The sequence below is a fragment of the Oncorhynchus mykiss genome, chromosome 32, assembly GCF_013265735.2.
Source record: "Oncorhynchus mykiss isolate Arlee chromosome 32, USDA_OmykA_1.1, whole genome shotgun sequence".
NCBI lineage: Eukaryota > Metazoa > Chordata > Actinopteri > Salmoniformes > Salmonidae > Oncorhynchus > Oncorhynchus mykiss.
Window position 1 is genome coordinate 37,242,978 of NC_050572.1, and position 20,541 is coordinate 37,263,518.

The following is a 20,541-nucleotide window of genomic DNA, read 5'->3' on the forward strand; positions in this document are numbered from 1 at the left end:
AAGGGAGGGTGAGGCCAAACCAGAGATGTGTATATGATACTGGGTCAGTAACACTAAAGGGACCCTTGAGACCCAAGATGGCTGATCCATTGCATTGACGGCCTACAGCTGCACCAGACTGGCTGAAGGTCGAGGAGGGGACAGGGAAATGAAAAGGGATCAAGGTGTGCAAAGAGACAATGGATCCACTGAGTGCTGTGTTGCTGAGCAACCCGTATCCTTATCAGGAACTATAGCAGAAGGCAAAAGGGCAAACATGGTTATTGACAACAGTAGATTTTATTCAAATCAGTATTTTAAATATAAGGACGGTTTTGTTCTCTTAATTATTAGCATCTAACACCGTGCGGTTTCATCTAATGTTCTTTAAACGATACAGTGACCACCATTTCAATATAGACACTTAAACCATTAAGCACTCAAATTACATTTTAATATGTGGACTTACAGTAAGACAAAAACATATATAAATATAATTCATGGTGCAACACTTTCAAGCCTGTGATCAGCTATGGCACCCCATCCCTGATCTCTTCAATCTTTACTTCTTTGGGAATGTTGGCACAGAGGCACTTTCTTGTGACTATAGAATGACCACCTCAGCTTTCAGAGATAAACAAACTAACCACAACAAAAGGGGTAAAATACAAAGCAGGATCAGTGAGTTAGCCAGCTATCTTTGATAAACAACCCCAAATAACTTATTGATTTTCCTGGTTCATTTCTTAGATATGTGTTTTTGGTTGGTTGTTGAGTCAATTGGGGGGGGGGGGGGGTAAATGATCTAAACTTGTAATCATGGTCGAATTATTAAAAACTCTCCAACCAATGGCAAAATGTGTCGCTGTAAAACTGCTACATTTCCTCTCCACCCCATGACAAAATGAGTAGAATTGCAAGAAATGTGTTATAAAATTGCTAAATCTTCTCTACACCCCATGGCAGAATGTATAGAATTGCGGGAAATTAACTCTATCTTAACAAACCTAACGCAATCGTCAATCTAAGCGTTGGCAGTAGCGCTATAGGTTCGAGGATGTGTCCAAAATATTTTTGCTATTTTTACAACCACAACTATTTGCGCAGTTGCTGGCGGTGGCTCAAAAGGGCTGGGATTTGATGAATAAATAAGTTGTGGGTGTGTTGAGGCTTGACCCCCTCACTGGCCAATCAGAACGTGCTCCATGGCTAAATATGTGGTTGCTTCAATTTGTGTATATACAGTCTTGTATATATTATCTTGGGATCAACTCAAATTCCAATGTTAGTCCACTATAGTTTGTTAAACAGCTTACAGAAAGAAAATAACTAAATGTAGATCCCGTATTTGCTAAACTTGAACCTGTTAGCAGTCCACATTGTTGCTTCAATAGCATTCGCACTGATTTAGGGGCTAGGCCTACTGTAAATTGCATTATGGCTGAGCATGGACATGCCAAATGTTGTCAATAAGAAAGATTAAATTCACACTGAAAATTATAATGAGTTTGTTTTAATAAAATTAAACAAAAAGCAAGAAATCTGTTTTATTTTTTTTCAACAATAAATGCATGTCAAATGTAATGATATCACAAAATCACCATCATAAAAAAAAAAAACACAACGCATTGCTGTTGAAGCAGCCTTCGCTATAGTAGTTCTAGGGTAAGGGTAGTCTGTGGAGGGCTTGGATTTTTTTTTTAAAGTTGAAATGGAAAACAAGCAATTGTTACATGAAAATAACTTCTAAATACAATGTTCACCGGTATTCACAGAGGTTCTCATCTCTCCTTTCACGATGGACATGGACACATGTAGCCTACATCAAGGAGGGAGTCTTACATACGTCCAAAGCATGGCTAAAATAATGTAGGCCTGCCTACAATGCACAGATAAAAAGGGAATGTCAGCTCACTGTTTTGCTCCTTTCAAACTTGATACAGTATTTTAATAAAGCTTGGGTGATTAAGATTTATTTCCAAGCGGTCTCACGAGCCAAACCCTTTATCGACGGTCTTGTCTAGCCTACTTGATTACATTGGTCAGGACAAAAAGAAAACAGCCTTCATTGAGAGGGGAGGCTATGCTTGGTTTTTAATCAAATAAAATGGGGGAAAAACACAAACGTTTTATGTTTCTCAATACGAAGTATACAGGTACCAAATCACATCTTGTTCCATGTTCATGTGGGCAGTGTGCGCGTCACGGCTGGATAGGCTGTGTTTCAGCTGTCAAAATTCATACCATAACCAACTGCGTTACCATTAAAACCAGCTTTTGATCGGTCTTAAATATCCCTGCCAGTGCCGGCTGAAATTAGTACTTTGGATCATGTTTTTAAGGGCACGCCTAAAATATTTACACTCCTCCCATCTGAGCATAAGCATGCTGATGTTAGACGTCTAAATTGTGACGAAATTGCAAACTAACTTGCGTATGACACTAGCGCCTCCTTAACGCCAGCTGAAAATAGAGCCCTAAAACATTGAACCTGCTTTGTAGTATACCCCTCTGGTCCAATATCCATGATTGATCAGCCAAAAGCAGAGCCTGAAGTGGACTGAAATATGTGCCGGTACTCCTCCAGAGAGACACTGCACTGCAAGTTGTTCGCTGTAACATAGAGTCAAAAAAAGTTGTGTTCTATTCTATTTGGAGTGCTGTTTATATTAAGGTGCCACAACGCCGCAATATTTTAGACCGCATTCTATCAAATGTGCAGGAACTCTAGCGGTACAAATGTGAGGTGCGAGAAATCAGTTCCAATATGTTCCTGGTCCACTTGCCAAAAGGGTGTGTCCAGGCTACAACTAAATCCTGGTTAGGTAGCTTAACTTAGCCTCATTCCTCTGGGCTCCTGGCCTCTCCCATGGGCTTAAACAGGTGTCTACATTTTGGGGTCCTCACACAGACTACACCCAGGCTTCTGGTCGGCCTGCTGTTCCAGCTGTAAGGTGACTGAATGAAAGTTGTAGTTGGAGAAGCAGGTTTGGGTCATCTCCCTTAGGACTGGCTGGGCATCCACTATGTCATCTGTGGAGGGAAAGGAAATGCAACTATGATGACACTGACCAACTGACAATTTCGCAAGTCACTACGGTCTGATCAAGTCAAGTCACAAGCAGTGCACACATATAGTGGAAACAGCAGTGGCATTTCCGCAGAATGTTTCATTCTCGGGTGCATGACAAGCGAAAAAAAAGTGTCAGGGACACAATAAAGCCATCATCACATATGGGAGTTGTAACATAACAGGAGATTACTGACAGCCTACACTCACCTATAGCCACGTGGGCTGAGAGCACCGTCTGGTTCATAGTCAGGGCCCAGATATGGAGGCTATGGACAGACTTCACCCCCTTCACTGCCAGCAGCCGATCCCTCACCTCACCGTGCTTCACTCCAGCTGGGGTACCTGGGGAGAAATAAGAGAGGGAGGGAGGGAAAGAGAGAGAGAGATGGATTTCATTACACGCAAACGCACACACAGAGAGGGGGGACTGGGCACAAAAGATGGGCCTCTTGGGCAACTTTTGGGCAACGCTTGTGATCATAAAAGTTTTAGACATGTTGCAATCGTCAACTCTTGCACAAATCATATCCTTATGGCTGTCATCCCTATAAATCATTCCTCGTCTACAATAAGACGTCTACTTTGACATAATCCCGAAACAGGGACGATAGAGAGAACTCCCCGTATTACCTTCCATGAGGACAAGCAGGATGTCTCTCATAATGGTGATGGTGGTTCCCAGGACAAACATGGAAAACAGGAACGTACAGATCGGGTCAGCTATCTTATACTCAGGCTGTGGGAAACAAAGAGAAAGCGAGAGTAAGGACCGTAATCATTACATTGTCATTGCATGATCTATTTTCCGCCCAATATATTTAACTTGAGTTAAAAGACATACTTGTGGGAAGACATACTTGTGGTAATACTTGTGGTAAAACATACATCTCGATCTCACGTTAGAAACACATGAACGTTTGTGCTTGTACAGCATCACAAAAGGGATCATTCTATTGAGGATTGCCTGCTAGCAATATCAGTAAAAAAAAAATACATCAATCTCTAGCTTTGGAGTTACCTTTGAGAACATGACGCAGTAGATTTCAGTGCCTACGGAGGTGCATGCTCAGCACATGAAGATTTTGAGAGATTATCACACACAGGAAGGAAGGGGGGGGGGGGGGGAGTCTAAAAGTCACACTGGACTTACTGTGAAATTAACAGTAAACTACGGTAACAGACGCAGAGTGTACCGCAATGATACTTAATTAATTTGTCGAGAGTGTCATTTTTGCAGCCTCGGCATGGGGCACAAGGCAATAAATCCCAAAGTGGATAAAGTCAACAATTTATAATACAGTAAATTGCCGCTAACTAGAAGTTATATGATCTTCCATCAATTACTGATTGATTCTTTCAATTATTTAAATTCCATTGTGTTTTGCTGAGAGTTTTCAATAGTATTTATGTACAATTTATGCAAATTCAAAAATACTTTAACTTAATCTATGAAATTAGACTAATAACCTAACGTTGTCGGGGCTCTATTTGGGCCACTCTTTGAGCATGTGACATATTGTATGTTTCATTCTAATGCAATGAGTACTCAGCTATCTAAATGACCCGATCAAAAGGACATTTTACGAAAGCCAGGAAGAGTGTGTCAACACGAACATCCGCCTCATCCTTATCTAACATGCCCATTGTGCCTCAGTCCTAATCTTCTCACCCCTTCGCCCTCTCCACCCCAGTTGACCACTACCTCCCCCATCACCCCAGTTGACCACTACCTCCCCATCACCCCAGTTGACCACTACCTCCCCCATCACCCCAGTTGACCACTACCTCCCCATCACCCCAGTTGACCACTACCTCCCCCATCACCCCAGTTGACCACTACCTCCCCATCACCACAGTTGACCACTACCTCTCCATCACCCCAGTTGACCACTACCTCCCCCATCACCCCAGTTGACCACTACCTCCCCCATCACCCCAGTTGACCACTACCTCCCCATCACCCCAGTTGACCACTACCTCCCCCATCACCCCAGTTGACCACTACCTCCCCCATCACCCCAGTTGACCACTACCTCCCCCATCACCCCAGTTGACCACTACCTCCCCCATCACCCCAGTTGACCACTACCTCCCCCATCACCCCAGTTGACCACTACCTCCCCCATCACCACAGTTGACCACTACCTCCCAATCACCACAGTTGACCACTACCTCCCCATCACCACAGTTGACCACTACCTCCCCCATCACCCCAGTTGACCACTACCTCCCAATCACCCCAGTTGACCACTACCTCCCCATCACCACAGTTGACCACTACCTCCCCCATCACCCCAGTTGACCACTACCTCCCCCATCACCCCAGTTGACTACTTCCTCCCACATGACCCCAGTTGACCATTACCTCCCCCGTCACCCCAGTTGGCCACTACCTCCCCCATCACCCCAGTTGACCACTACCTCCTCATCACCCCAGTTGACCACTACCTCCCCATCACCACAGTTGACCACTACCTCCCCATCACCCCAGTTGACCACTACCTCGCCCATCACCCCAGTTGACCACTACATCCCCCATCACCCCAGTTGACCACTACCTCCCCATCACCCCAGTTGACCACTACCTCCCAATCACCACAGTTGACCACTACTTCCCAATCACCACAGTTGACCACTACCTCCCCATCACCCCAGTTGACCACTACCTCCCCATCACCCCAGTTGACCACTACCTCCCCCATCACCCCAGTTGACCACTACCTCCCCCATCACCCCAGTTGACTACTTCCTCCCACATGACCCCAGTTGACCATTACCTCCCCCGTCACCCCAGTTGGCCACTATCTCCCAAATGACCACTACCTCCCCATCACCCCAATTGACCACTACCTCCCCATCACCCCAGTTGACCACTACCTCCCCATCACCCCAGTTGGCTACTACCTCCCAAATGACCACTACCTCCCCCATCACCCCAGTTGACTACTTCCTCCCACATGACCCCAGTTGACCACTACCTCCCCCGTCACCCCAGTTGGCCACTACCTCCCAAATGACCACTAACTCCCCCGTCACCCCAATTGACCACTATCTCCCACATGACCCCAGTTGACCACTACCTCCCACATGACCCCAGTTGATCACTACCTCCCCCGTCACCCCAGTTGATCACCATCTCCCACATCACCCCAGTTGATCACCATCTCCCACGTCACCCCTGTTGATCACCATCTCCCACGTCACCCCTGTTGATCACCATCTCCCACGTCACCCCAGTTGATCACCATCTCCCACGTCACCCCAGTTGATCACCATCTCCCACGTCACCCCAGTTGATCACCATCTCCCACGTCACCCCAGTTGATCACCATCTCCCACGTCACCCCAGTTGATCACCATCTCCCACGTCACCCCAGTTGATCACCATCTCCCACGTCACCCCAGTTGATCACCATCTCCCACGTCACCCCAGTTGATCACCGTCACCCCAGTTGATCACCATCTCCCACGTCACCCCAGTTGACCACTACCTCCCACGTCACCCCAGTTGACCACTACCTCCCACGTCACCACAGTTGACCACTACCTCCCACGTCACCCCAGTTGACCACTACCTCCCACGTCACCCCAGTTGACCACTACCTCGATGACCCCAGTTGACCACTACCTCCCACATGACCCCAGTTGACCACTACCTCCCCCGTCACCCCAGTTGATCCCCATCTCCCACGTCACCCCAGTTGACCTCTGACCTTAAAGAAGATGATGATGGCGCTGACCAGCACGCTGATGCTCTGGAGCAGGTCTCCCACGACATGCACGAAGGCAGCGCGCACGCTGGCGTTGGCCTGAGGTCGTGACCCCGCCGACTTCTGCTGCTGACCGTCCACCCCATTGTGCTGCTCCACGTCGCCATTTCCATGGGAATGGTTTTCTTGGTTACCGTTACTGTGCGAGTGGCTGCTCTTGTGGCTGTGCCCATGCTTGCTCTTGTCGTTAGTGCTGTGGCTGTGGCCGTGCCCACTGCTGAGGCCCCCGTGGCTGTGCCCATGCCCAGACTGGTGCAAGGTGAAAGCCATACTGCCCACAGGACATTCAGAAAGACATAACATATTAAAAGCATTGTTATTAGGCATTATAAATGCTCATATATGTTTACAACACATTATGAAGCATTATACATGGATGCTTCCTGCTTTCGAAGATGTCTGTAGGCTGTTTACGTGACAATACCTGTATATCTACTTGCTACTGTTGAGTAACACTGCTCTACAGACTATCAGTAACATTTCAACTAACTATCTACTAACCATAACCCTAGCTCTAGCTCTAACCCTAATGTTAACCCTTGACCTTATTCTAAACCTAACCCTAACAGTAACCTTAGCAAGCAGTTGCTTATTAACAGACAGTTTGCTGATAGTATGACCATCTGTAGAGCATCTACAGATGGAAAATCTAAACTATCCAAATACTGTGGTTTGATTTTCACCTGTGAGTCACCAATATCTAGCCCTAACGGGGAACCATTAACAACACAGAAATACTACTTACAGGGACTAAAGCCCACGGAAATCCACGTCACTTTCTCAGCTTGTCTGTCATCCGTAGTCGTCATTTGTAAACACTACATTAGTCATGGTCACAGCAGACTATGTCAATTCCAAAGATGAAGTCAATTCATGAATGGAATTTAATTTAATTTAAAATTCAATTCAGGAAGTGAATTTCAGCTCAGCCACTGAATTGAAAAGGAAATGACCCCAGCCCTGTTGACTGTGACAGTCCGTAACGAATGGGCTGCGTTTTGGCGTCGGTGGACTCACATGATGTTTGCCAGCACAGCGCAGCCTGAAGTAATGAGCATGATGGTCCCCTCGATCTCATAATTATCGCTGATGAGGCGCTGCACAGCCAGGTAAACCAGCACACCTGTCACCAGCCAGATGGTCACCACCGAGAGGAGAGCACCCAAGATCTCTAGAGGATAGAGGGAGAGGGGACACACAGGAGAGGAGAGAAAGAGAACACGTGACGTTTTAATCAGAGACCATAGTGAGAGAAATGTGATGGGACGGATATATTACAGTAAAGAGCTGCAGAAAAACCCATTTGATATTTCCAGCAGTGCCAAACGTACCACATAGTGAGAGCCAAGAGGAAAAGGTCTCCAATTAGAGACCCAGGTAGCCTAGTTTTACAAAACTCTAGTTGAAACGTGAATCATTGTCCTATGCACAAATATTCGCCTGAAAGCGAATCGATGCATCTAATGGTATCTGATTTTTTTTTTTTAAGAATCTACTGCCAGGTTCCTATTGTAAAGGCCATGATACATAAATCACAATGCTACAAACAACCGTAGGAATGCTATTCTATAAACACATTAAATTACTCCACTTCAACTTACTTGTTCCTGAAAGGGTATAAAGCACACGCATTAAGTGGATCATGAGATTGGGATACAGCATGTATTGATTATTGATGAAGATGGCAGTGATGATGAGGGTGAGCATTTTATGATAATGATGATCATGATTAAGATGAAGGTGATGATGATGATGATGACGATGATAAAGACAAATAATGACGATGATGATGATGATGAGGCTGATGATCTCACCTGCACGATGCCAGCCATAGCTGAGTGTGCGTGTGGCGGGTCTGGACGAGAGCCATAGAGACACCAGGCTGATGATGAAGCTGGCGAAGTCTACCAGCAGGTGGGCGGCGTCTGTCATCACTGCCAGACTCCCCGCAAAGTAACCACCTACAGGCAGAGAAAGGGAGAGCGAGAGAGAAGTGAGAGAGAGCGAGAGAGAGTGAGGAGTATATCACTAACGACTAACCAACTAACTGACTGACTGTTGACTGCCTGACTGAGAGACACAGACTCACTGACTAACTAATTGACAGGCTAGCCAATAGTCATGTATCATTTAACCCCTCACCCAGGATCTCTCCGATCATGAAGACCAAGCAGACAGCCGAGACCACGTAGAGCCTCTTCCTGGCCAACTGCTTCTCCCGCTCCCTGTCCTCCGTAGCTTGGCTGTTGTCATGGCAATGCTTGATGTTGCTGTCCTTCTCCTTCTGCATTATCCCATCTGTGGACACACTGTGCGGGGGGGGGGACAGGAAAAGAAGACAACAGGCATATGGATTATGGAGAGATGGACGTCGTGAAATTCGTCCAAGAGAGAGGAGGAGAAGGGGGGATAGAATGCAGAGACTGAGGTAGAGCCTGTAAGAATGGCTGTCCCTCTCGTGTTGTGCCCAGAAAGACCAGACAAGCGAGATGGATGTCATGAAAGTCGTCCAAGAATTAGGAGGAGGAGGGGGAATGGAAAGAAGAGAGAAAGACTGAGGCTGAGCAGAGTTTGTATGAAAGGATGGCTCTCTCGTGTTGTGCCCGCCTTGTGTGCCGTTACTTGTTGCACTCAGCTGCGCATTCAGGCACTTCCACAGCCCAAAATGAATTCTCAGTATCGGCACTCAGGCAGTGGCAAAGAAAAACTTCCTACAATTCTACACATTTTGCCATTGGGGCAAAGAGAAACATATGCAGCTTTATAGCTAATCTCATGCTATTCTACACATTTTGCCATGAGGCTGAGAGAAAATGTTGCTGATTTAAAGCTAATTTCCTGCTATTCCACACATTGCCATGAGGCAGAGCGAAAAAAAAAAATGCCAGTTTGTTCATTAACAGTGTAGTGTTAGGGGTTTTCTTTCTCAAAATGGAAATTCTACATCCATTATGTTAATAACATTGTCTGTGATGTTAATTACATTGTATGCATTAAGCATGACATACTTATCTTTTAGTAATATGTTTCTGTCTGTAGTATTTTTAAGTTAGTGAGCGTCGTTAAAACTGTAATAATGTTGTATGTTGTGGTTACAATCCGTAGCATTCCCAGTGCCTCAAGTGTTTTTACTGTCTGCCATAAAGTCAACTGTTGACCCCCTCTTTCCAACACCCCAGGGCGAATACTACCCAAATTGAGTCACCAAATACGGTCACCAAATACAGTCAGTAGCATATACAGTCCACCTCCATTTCAGAGCCTGTTTGGTACATGAAAGGACACCCCTCAGGAAAACCAGGTTGGTAGGGGGCCTTATAAGCTCCAATGTCGACAATTTACATTATCTGGGTTATATCCTAAACTAGAGGCCTTATGAGAGACATAAATTGGTACATTGGGGTCATTGGGGACTTTTATTTTGCTTGATCCGTGTACTACTGATAGTGGTGTAACCCCCCCCCCCCCACGGTTTGGCACGCACATGAACCGTGGATCAATTGCAAAGTTTAACCATCATAGTGGGAAATACAGTTTCACTGACACTGTTACTTTTCAAAGTAATAATTCCCTAAATCTCGATGCAGAGTCACAGTGAAAAGATAAAGACAAGACAGATGTGTGCTGTGTTTTACTCTGAAGCCTGAAGGTTGATTTTATTATTAGTTTTAAAGCAGTTGCGTGCACTGTTCACGTGAACGGAGCATGTTGAATCCCAATGAATCAGTCCCGGATGCTCGCGTTGCAATAAGCAAAGAAGAAAAATTGACAGCCACGGCTGGCGGAGGAGCTGACGAACTGGAAAAGCCTCCCGTTTCATTTAAGTCTCATGTATGGGAGCATTTTGGCTTCCCTGTCAAATATGAGGACGGAAGAAGGGTGGTGGACAACACCATTACGGTGTGTAGAAATAATGCCACAAGAAAGCCATATGATCATGGAAATACATTGAGCATGGCCACACATTTAAAGCGCCATCACCCTGGTGTGTCAGTGACGGGAGCCAACTCAGCCAAGAGACAACAACTTCTCACCGCGGCATTTAAGCAGCCCTTTGCTGCAGAATCAGACCGGGCTGAAGCCATCACCAAATCTATTGGAATGTTTATCGCTGCAGACATGAGGCCATACTCTGTTGTAGAAAACAAAGGGTTTAAAAATATGGGGAAAGTGCTTGAGCCACGCTACGAAAGCCCCTGGCGCACCCACTATTGCCCAATAGCAATATCCCAATCACCGCAGATAATGCCAAGAACCAAGTAAATGCAGTGATAGAAGATGGACTGGGGCCACAGATAGCTTGCTTTGCACGTGTGGTCAATTTAGCATCCCAAATGGGAATCTCAGGTAACCAGATGAACCGCCTCCTTGGGAGGATCAGGGAGGTGGTTTCCTTTTTCCCCTGAAGCACAACAGCCGCTCGTGTGCTTAAGACCAAGCACGAAATGCTACAACTACCAACCCACAAGCTCATACACGATGTCACAACAAGATGGAACTCTACTTATGACATGTTGGAGCACCATCTTGAGCAGCAGGCAGCTGTATACGCTGCACTGACAGACAAGACCCTGAAAAAAAATATAAAGACATCGTCACCTTGTCTGATGATGACGCGAAAGTGGCAGAGGAGGTCCTCCAGGTGTTCAAACCCCTCAAAACGGTTGCAATTCTATTGAGCACTGAAACGGCACCGTCTGTGTCCATGATCCTACCTCTGAAAACAAGGATTCTACAATCCATGGCCCCAAGTGAGGAAGACAACACCATCACTAGAGATGTCAAGGCTGCCATTAGAGAGGACCTGAACCCCAGATACCCCCCTAATGTACAGGACTACCTTCATAGAGCTACTGCACTGGATCCAAGGTTCAAGTCCATGTCTCACCTAGACCCTGCCCAACACCGGAGGACATACAGTGATCTCACCACTGAGACTGTGGCCACCGAAGAGGTCAAAAAAAATAGTGAATTACTTAAATAAGAAATATAGTGCAGTCTAATCTTAGTCTATGCTATTAGAATCATCAATTTTGGATTTGGAATAATAATGGCTTTTATTAAATGTTTGTGAGTGTAAATGTTATTGCCACAATTATAGTTATATGAAATATGAAAATAAATAATTATTTAGTTTAATAGATCAAGTAATTTTTTTCTGTAGGGTCAAGCCACAGAGCCGACAGGGGGCAGACTCAGAGGCACCTCCTCCACAAAATAATTTGTCCATGAAGAAGCTTCTCAGGGACAAAAGTTTGCCAACACCATCAAAGAGGAGGGGGCATCCTACAAGGCAGCAAGCGGCATTCCAGTGGATGGTGATCCACTGGCATGGTGGAAAAGCAATGAGTGTGAATACCCTCACATTGCCATGATGGCAAGATGCTACCTGGCTGTGCCTGGCACAGCAGTTCCTAGCGAGAGGGTGTTCTCCACGGCAGGGGACATAGTGACTGCAGAGGTCTACCCTCTCCCCAGACAATGTAGACACCCTCATCTTTTTGGAAAAGAATTTGAAGTTATAAGCTCAGCTCTGCTTTGCTTTCTTTCTTTTTTTTTTACATTTCTTTTTGATGATGTGGACACGGGCCATTTTTTTTCATTCACTGTTGTTCAAAGGAAGAAGGTTTCATGCCTCATATTGCACTTTAATTTATCAATTGAGTATTGAATCATTTATTTTAAGATTTGATTTAAACATTGAAAAGTTCCTTGCTTTAAGTGTTCTTTAAGTAATAAAAATGAAAAGCAGAGTTATATTTGTCTCCCTTTGTTTTTTTGTTGTTGTTTTTTGCTAATCTGAAAAATGATCCGATCCACGACTCAAAACCGTGATCCGAACCGTGAGTTTTGTGATCCTTTGCACCACTAACTACTGAACACTGAACCAGTTGCATCTGTTAGGCTAACTGACTGTGTTCAACCTTGTAGCTCCTGGACTATCCTTCCTTTAAATCCCCCACCCAGGGACCAGATAATGGATGTGATGGGAGAGTAGTGTTGGGGAGGAGTGAACTACAGTACATGTAGTTCAACTAGTAATTGAAATACATTTTGCAGTAGCTTGGCAGTAGTTGAATTTAATTCAAATCTTGGTAGTTTTAAGTAGTAAATTACTTATTTTCCATGTAGCAGTCTAGCTAACTACCGGAACTATACACTAGTTTGTTTTTTTGCCAAAATGTGCAAAAAAAATGTGTGAAGTAGGTAAGAATTTCCTTTTTTGGGGGGCAACAGACCTGCCCAATGTTCACTTGAAACATCGTTTTTGTGTTTAATAGGCCAAATTACACATTCTGTTAACATCTGACTTCCGATTAATCTGTTTTGCCAATTTTAGACTATGACATTTCAGATTTAGATATGATCATTTATCACAAATTAGTTTGGATGTGGTGAACTACCTTTTCAAAGTTACTTTAGCAATCAGCAGTAGAAACAATTTTTTAAAAAGCTTCTTCCTCACCCCTGATATGGTAAAAAGCTGAGGGTTGAGGCTGGAGAAATGTAAACACTCTCAAATTCAGGACTGACCATCAATGATATCAAAATTATAGCTTTAACCATGATTTGAGGCTATGTAGTGTGTGTTTACATTTACTATGTTTGCAAACATTGGAGTAAAACAAGCTTATATATTGGATTATGATGGGGGTATGACAGTTGAACTAAGCTCATTAGGCATTTATAAATTATATTCTTCAATAATCAACACTGTGGGAGTGATTACGCCAGATTTGGTGTGGATGCTATTAAATAACTAAAGATACCGTGCGCTCTAAGCATGACAATTAGCCCTAAATTAAGTTTAACATCGCAGAAGGAGCGTGAACTGACTGCTGAACTCCTGTCATACTTACTGCAGAGCAATTGCAAACCTAAAATTGGAACCCGTGCGCAAAAAGTGTTTTACGCATGACTGGGGCAAGGGTAATAGGCTATCTTAGATCATTTAAAAAACTGCGTTTTATTCAATAAATGAACAATGGCAATTCAAATAATATGTCAACGAAACTCACCATGGGCGCTCAACACCCTCCTCGTTCAGCATTGACATCAGCCAAACTTTATTTTCCAACGTCACAAGTTTCAAGAGAGGGGGATTCTCGTGTTCTTGACCCTCCAATTTTGTTCATTCCTAAAGCTAGCACAGAACTAGAACCGTGTGTAAAAGTTTATAGACTATAAATCAGCCAGCCTAGCAGGAGCCCAGGCTGAGTTTGAGTACAGAGGACGCCTAAAAAGGTGAACTCATGGCTGTCTGCTGTATATAAAACATTATTAAAACATAACTGTCAAAATAAATGTGACTGCTTATGAAATGTGATAACTAGGACTAATCGTTCATTAGCACAATAAAATAATAATATCGTCCTATTCATGTGGATATGGTTCAAGTGAAAGAAACATCAACTCATCATCAAGTTGCTCAAGTTGTTTTCAGATATCATAAATGTAAATGACAACATTGAAAACAACAGCCTGACACTTTAAATACACAATAAATAAACGGGATACTTTACCTTTCCATGGTGATGCTATACATGGTGCCTTTCTCCGTGACCAGTTGAGTTTTCTCTGAATCGTTTCTGAACATGATTTCGTGCTTCAGGGATGACAGTAAACAAATAAAACTAGTTACACTATTAACCCCCAGCCAATATATTTGGACGGAGAAATTAAAACAGAAGACAAAATATAAATGCACTCAAAAATATCTATATTTTTAAATGGACTAATGTAAACTATATGTTTTCAGCGTTATCATCATCTAAATAGATATCCTCTCACAAAAGAGGGTAAGTTCCACGCATCATTGTTTGAGTGACTATGCAAGCAGTGTTAGTATTTGAAGCCTTGTGACCATGCACCGTGTGCAAATTTAGCCGCTTGCAGCACCTTCGGGGCAAAAGTTTTTTATTCAGGGAGAGGGTGGGAATTTTAATAAGAGAGCTTCTGTTTCGAAAAAGTAATATTCCTTAAAATAAAGTTTTCTTCTAATCTTAGGAATGTAGGCCGCCCAAATTGAACATGAAGGAAAATATGGATTATTTTATTACAACCGAATCCTCAGCTTTCGCATTTAGCCTCCAGAGTGGCACAGCGTTCTTGCAGTGCTAGAGGCATCACTATGGTATGTCCTTGTCCCATTGCGATCTAGCGACTCCTTGTGGTGTGCCGGGCGCATGCACGCTGACTTCGGTCACCAGTTGTATGGTGTTTCCTCGACACATTGGTGTGGCTGGTTAAGGGCTTGGCAGAGACATGTTTCAGAGGACGTATGGCTCTTGACCTTTGCCTCTCCCGAGTCCGTACAGTAGTTGCAGCAATGGGACAAGACTGTAATGACCAATTGGATATCATGAAATTAGGGAGAAAAAAAGGGTAAAAAGTACAAAACAAAAACAATACTCACCCTCTATTTGGCAAGTCTGACCATAATTATCTCCATCCCCCTGATTCCTGCTTACAAGCAAAAACTCAAACAGGAAGTACCAGTGACGCACTCAATACGGAAGCGGTCTGATTAAGCGGATGCTAAACCACAGGAGCGTTTCGCTAGCACAGACTGGAATATGTTCCCGGATTCATCCAATAACATTGAGGAGTTTACCACATCAGTCACTGGCTTCATTAATAAGTGCATCAACGACATCGTCCTCACAGTGACCGTACGTACATATGCCAATCAGAAGCCATGGATTACAGGCAACATCTGCAATGAACTAAAGGCTAGAGTTGCCGCTTCCAAAGAGCAAGACACTACCCCAGACACTCATAAGAAATCCTGCTACGACCTCTGACGAGCAATCACAGTCAAAACGTCAATACAGGACTAAGACTGAATCTTACTTAAGCCCGTCCGATATGGCAGAGCTTGCAAACTATCACGGATTACGAAGGGAAACCCAGCCGCAAGCTGCCCAGTGACACAAGTCTTTCAGGCCAGCGAAATTCCTTCTTTGTTCACTTCGAGGCAAGCAACACTGAACCATGCATGAGAGCACCACCTGTTCCGGCCAACTGTGTGATCTCTTTCTCCGTAGCTGATGTGAGTAAGACCTTTAAACAAGTTAACATTCACAAGGCAGCGGGGCCAGACGGATTACCAGGATGTGTACATAGAGCATGCGCTGACCAGCTAGCAAATGTCCTCGCTGACATTTTCCAACCATCAAGACACTTCCGAGAGCTGGCTGCCCAGACAAACTGAGCAATCGGGGGAGAAGGGCCTTGGTCAGGGAGGTGACCAATAACCCGATGGTCACTCTGACAGAGCTCCAGAGTTCCTCTGTGGAGATGGGAGAATCTTCCAGAATGACAACCATCTCTGCAGCACTCCACCAATTAGGCCTTTGTGGTAGAGTGGCCAGACAGAAGCCACTCCTCTGTAAAAGGCACATGACTGCCCGCTTGGAATTTTTCAAAGGGCACCTAAAGACTCTCAGACCATGAGAAACAAGATTCTCTGGTCTGATGACACCAAGATTGAACTCTTTGGCCTGAATGCCAAACTTCACGTCTGGAGGAAACCTGGCACCATCCCTATGATGAAGCATGGTGGTCGCAGCACCATGCTGTGGGAATGTTTTTCAGCAGCGGGGACTGGTAGACTTGTCAGGAACGAGTGACAGATGAACGAAGCGAAGTACAGAAAGATCCTTAATGAAAACCTTCTGTAGAGCGATCAGGACCTCAGACTGGAGGGGAGAAGGTTCACCTTCCAACAGGACAATGACCCTAAGCACACAGCCAAGACAATGCAGGAGTGGCTTTGGGACAAGCCAAGGGGTCTGAATACTTTCCGAATGCACTGTATTCCTTGTGTTATTATTTTTCTCTCTGCCCGTAAGCATGCCACTGTTGTATGACAAATAAAATTTGATTTGAAATATTACAGTCGAAATGGTTATCTGAGTGCTGCTTACCTTTTATGTGGAAATTGTCAAATTAAAATGTGGAAATTGATCGAGTGAAAACTGTTGGGGATCTAACCATAGAGATTAATGGGTTTGTGGCTAACCTAGGCTAGGCTAGCCAACATAATAACTTTTGACAAAATGGCGCCTGCTAATGTTCTGATATAGCTCCTCTAATATAATATTGTGATTACTTTCGGTATTTGTTTCAATTGTCCATTGTTGTCCCCAAACTTTTTGCATGTCAGCAATCAAGTTTTCAAGATATGTAACTTTCAAAATACAGACATTTGGCTCCTATGATGTGTTTTGTGTCATATGATGCAAAACGCAGCATCATGTGATGCAAAATGCATCATACGGGACAGATTTCTCCTATATATGGCAACCACTTATCGGATTCCGGGTCACGGAGGAGACGGGGATGGAGGAGTCGAGGAGAGGACAGATTTTTACCCAATGGAGAATTTCCCCATGGTTAGGTTTGAATCGGGATGTGGACATCAACCTTAGGGTTGTGGTTAATGCATGGGTTAGGGTTGCACAGGGATGTGGACATGAAGCCAGGGTTAGGGATAGAGTTAGAGTTAGGGTTAGGGTTGCACAGGGATGTGGACATGAAGCCAGGGTTAGGGATAGAGTTAGAGTTAGGGTTAGGGTTGCACAGGGATGTGGACATGAAGCCAGGGTTAGGGATAGTGTTAGAGTTAGAGTTAGGGTTATGGTTGAACTGAGTCACGGACACGAAGCTAGGGTTAAGATTACTGCTGTAAGTACAGTGTAATAATAATGAGTCATTACAAACAAGAAAGTATGACATAAGCTTATAGATCATTTTCAAAGCATCCGTATATACCGTAGGGTCGGAAATGATTGACACCCTTGATAAAGACGAGCAGTAATGACTATATAAAATGAATAAATCAAATAATGAGCTATATAGTATGCAAAAAGAAAACATTGGGAAATGTTACTATTTTATACTAATGCAATTGCTCAGAGAAAGAGATTTGGTTTAACAATTACAACAACAAAAAATCTCAAAAAGGTAGAGGTGAAACTTATTGACACCCTTCAAGATTCTCATCAATAAATTAGTCAAACGTTTAGCATTTTGGTCCCACATTCCTAGCACGCAATGACCACATGAAGCTTGTGACCACAGACTTGTTGGATGCATTGCAGTTCATTTAGCTTGTGTTTAAGATGATTTTGTGCCTTTAATAAATGAATGGCAAATACAGTATTGTGCCATTTTGGAGACACTTTTATTGTAAATAAGAATAGAATATGTTACCAAACACTTTAATGTGGATGCTACCACGATTACAGATCATTCTTAATTAATCATAAATAATGATGAGTGACAAAGTTACAGGGTCAAATGTCATACTCCCAAGACATGCTAACCTACCCTGTTATTGGTAAATGTATGATATATAAAGCCTTCATAAATTGAAGTTAGTTTAATGAAGTGGGACCAGAACTTTTCTTTCCCGGCGTGTAAAGCAGGAAATGACCAAAAGGTGGTGATAAGACTCTTCGGCACTCTCACCAAGCCAGCGTTCGGCTGTCTGCAGCAGGACTCTGCTCCTCAGGATCCTGGTTCATTTCTGTCAGATCAGCTGGAGAACCGCATCTTCTTAACAGTTCACTAGATCTTGTTCACCAAGTGCAGGACCACAGCTTTAGTTTAATGTAACAGAAACCCCTTATATCCTGTAAAACTGTAGGTTATCACGTTAAACTGTATTTGTTCTGTAAGAGTCCAGAATGGAGTGAAGCAACAAATGATGTTGGCAACTCGTGTGGCCTAACACATTCCGCTCATTGGAGGGCATGGGGGTGGGTTTCAATGTGGTTCAGTGACTTGCAATAGCTTAGTTCCTCATATTACGCAACATGTCACTGGTTATCTCACATTCACATTGCAGTGACATTAGTACAACACCTACCATCCTTATCTAGAGGTTCTTGCCTCTTTGTGTAATGGCTAAAATATGTAAGACTGACAGTCACAGGTATCCTGAGTTCGAACCCGGTTAGGCTACATGTGGCTACACATGTATACATCTACACACAGGCTACAGTACATGTGTCAGGAGTGGGATGGTCTATCATCTCGTATACAAAAAAAACACATTTGCCTCATGTTACTCACAATATTTGTATTTTTTTTTTCAGTCTGGAGATGCCTTTGTTTCTGCAATTCTAAATGTAGATGCAAACGTGTCAAAGCTATTTTAGTCAATTTGTCTGGATCTGCAGCTTTGTTTGTAGGGGTTGCTAGGTGCAGCTGTCTGTCTGTCTGTCTGTCTGTCTGTCTAAGTATTGAAGGGGGACAGCTGTCTGTCTAAGTATTGAAGGGGGGCAGCTTTAGGGCTTTGAGGAACAAGCAGTCCACACTAAATTATGTCCTTGTTAACAGGGGTGACATGACAACGAGCCAAGGACATTCCACAGACTACCCGTTATCCTCAAGAGCACAATGGAGGTAACCTGGGCAACTGTCATTCTTCTCCGTTCCTTCTTTTCCTCCTCCTCCCTCTTCCTTCTCCATAGGGGGAGTGTGTGTGTGTGTGTTAAAAAGAGACCCCAAAATGGTAAACAAGCACGGGTCGGGCATTCAGACAATGGCAAAGAGCTGACATCACTCCTGCTGCATCACACTAACACATGACTGACGCCACTCCACTGTCCCACAGAGGAGGGGGTTGAGGAAAACAGAGGAGAACCTCTTTAAGTTTCCAGTCCAGTGCAGAACTACCACTGACACGAGAGAGGACACGAGGAAGTGGGAGTAGTGAAGCAGAAAGAGAAGAGTTCTCCAGACAACGCTGTATCTTGCTACAGCCGAGAGAAGCTTAGACCAAACATAGATTCTATAAGAATACTGATTGATTTTCAGCCCAGATTGTAGAACTTGAAGCCTATCATGATGGAAGTGGTCCTGACTAGACTGAGAGACTTCTCCTCTAAGGACGCCACCTTTGATGCCTGTAAGTCAACTGGGCCCGTTGTGTCCGGCGACCCACGGACCATTAGAGACCCCTGCCCAGAGGAAGGGCTCCGGATGGCAGGCTGCATGGCCGGAGTACAAAGCAGCAGCACCTACAAACTGGACATTGAGAGTGCACTGGCCTGGCTGCGCAGGGAACTGGTAAGACTGGACAAATGACGGAAGTGTTTGGTTGTGATAAAGTCTCTCTAGAACTGATCAAATTGGTAATCCGTCTATGGGCTTGAGTAAAAAGATACTCAGCTAAATGTACTGTATTTGAATGTATTGATGTGTTTTGTATTTGCAACAGAAATACACATTTGTATTTGAAAATTGTAGGGGACAATTTGACCTTTCCTGTATGTTAACAGATGATAATGGAAATTGGATTGCAATTATTCGTCACTTTTACTGTGAGTTACTGTGAGACTCAAGGGTGATCTTGTCTTTCATTGCTTTATATTTATAGAGAAAGATGACATGTTCAAATTATTCTGTGCTAGATATACGACTACTCAAGCCCCCCAAAATAATGACCTGTGTGTGGTCTTCTGACTCTGTGGGGCTCTGTGGAAATGGAGACATTTTTATTGGCTAAGGTCAAGCCATCTGTCACCCAATGAAATTACCTTCTTGGCCATTCAAATCGTTAGTGCGTAGGACTGTCACGTTATTGCATACTTATAATTGAGATGGGCAGGCGATGTTACGATGTCACCTTTCCAGCTTCCATTCAATCCCCCCCCCCCCCCCCCCCCCCCTTCCCATATGGAAAATAATCATGAAAATCAAATAAGA

General features: G+C 44.1%; 1 protein-coding gene across 2 annotated transcripts; it reads right to left on the bottom strand.

Annotated features, from left to right (window-relative positions):
• Positions 1–411: 411 nt before the first annotated feature.
• Positions 412–18,595, bottom strand: LOC110488409 (zinc transporter 8). Of its 2 annotated transcripts, XM_036970986.1 has the most exons (9): positions 18,298–18,589; positions 14,346–14,428; positions 8,965–9,131; positions 8,637–8,783; positions 7,840–7,993; positions 6,766–7,093; positions 3,683–3,788; positions 3,260–3,394; positions 412–3,012 (listed from the first exon to the last, which is right to left on the bottom strand). In XM_036970986.1, the coding sequence occupies exons 2-9, from the start codon at positions 14,417–14,419 to the stop codon at positions 2,867–2,869; spliced, it is 1,257 nt and encodes a 418-aa protein (XP_036826881.1). In that variant the 5' UTR covers positions 14,420–14,428; positions 18,298–18,589; the 3' UTR covers positions 412–2,866. The 2 variants fall into 2 exon arrangements, with proteins under 2 accessions (XP_036826881.1, XP_036826882.1); XM_036970987.1 differs by lacking the exon at positions 14,346–14,428 and having other exon boundaries at positions 18,298–18,595.
• Positions 18,596–20,541: the final 1,946 nt, after the last annotated feature.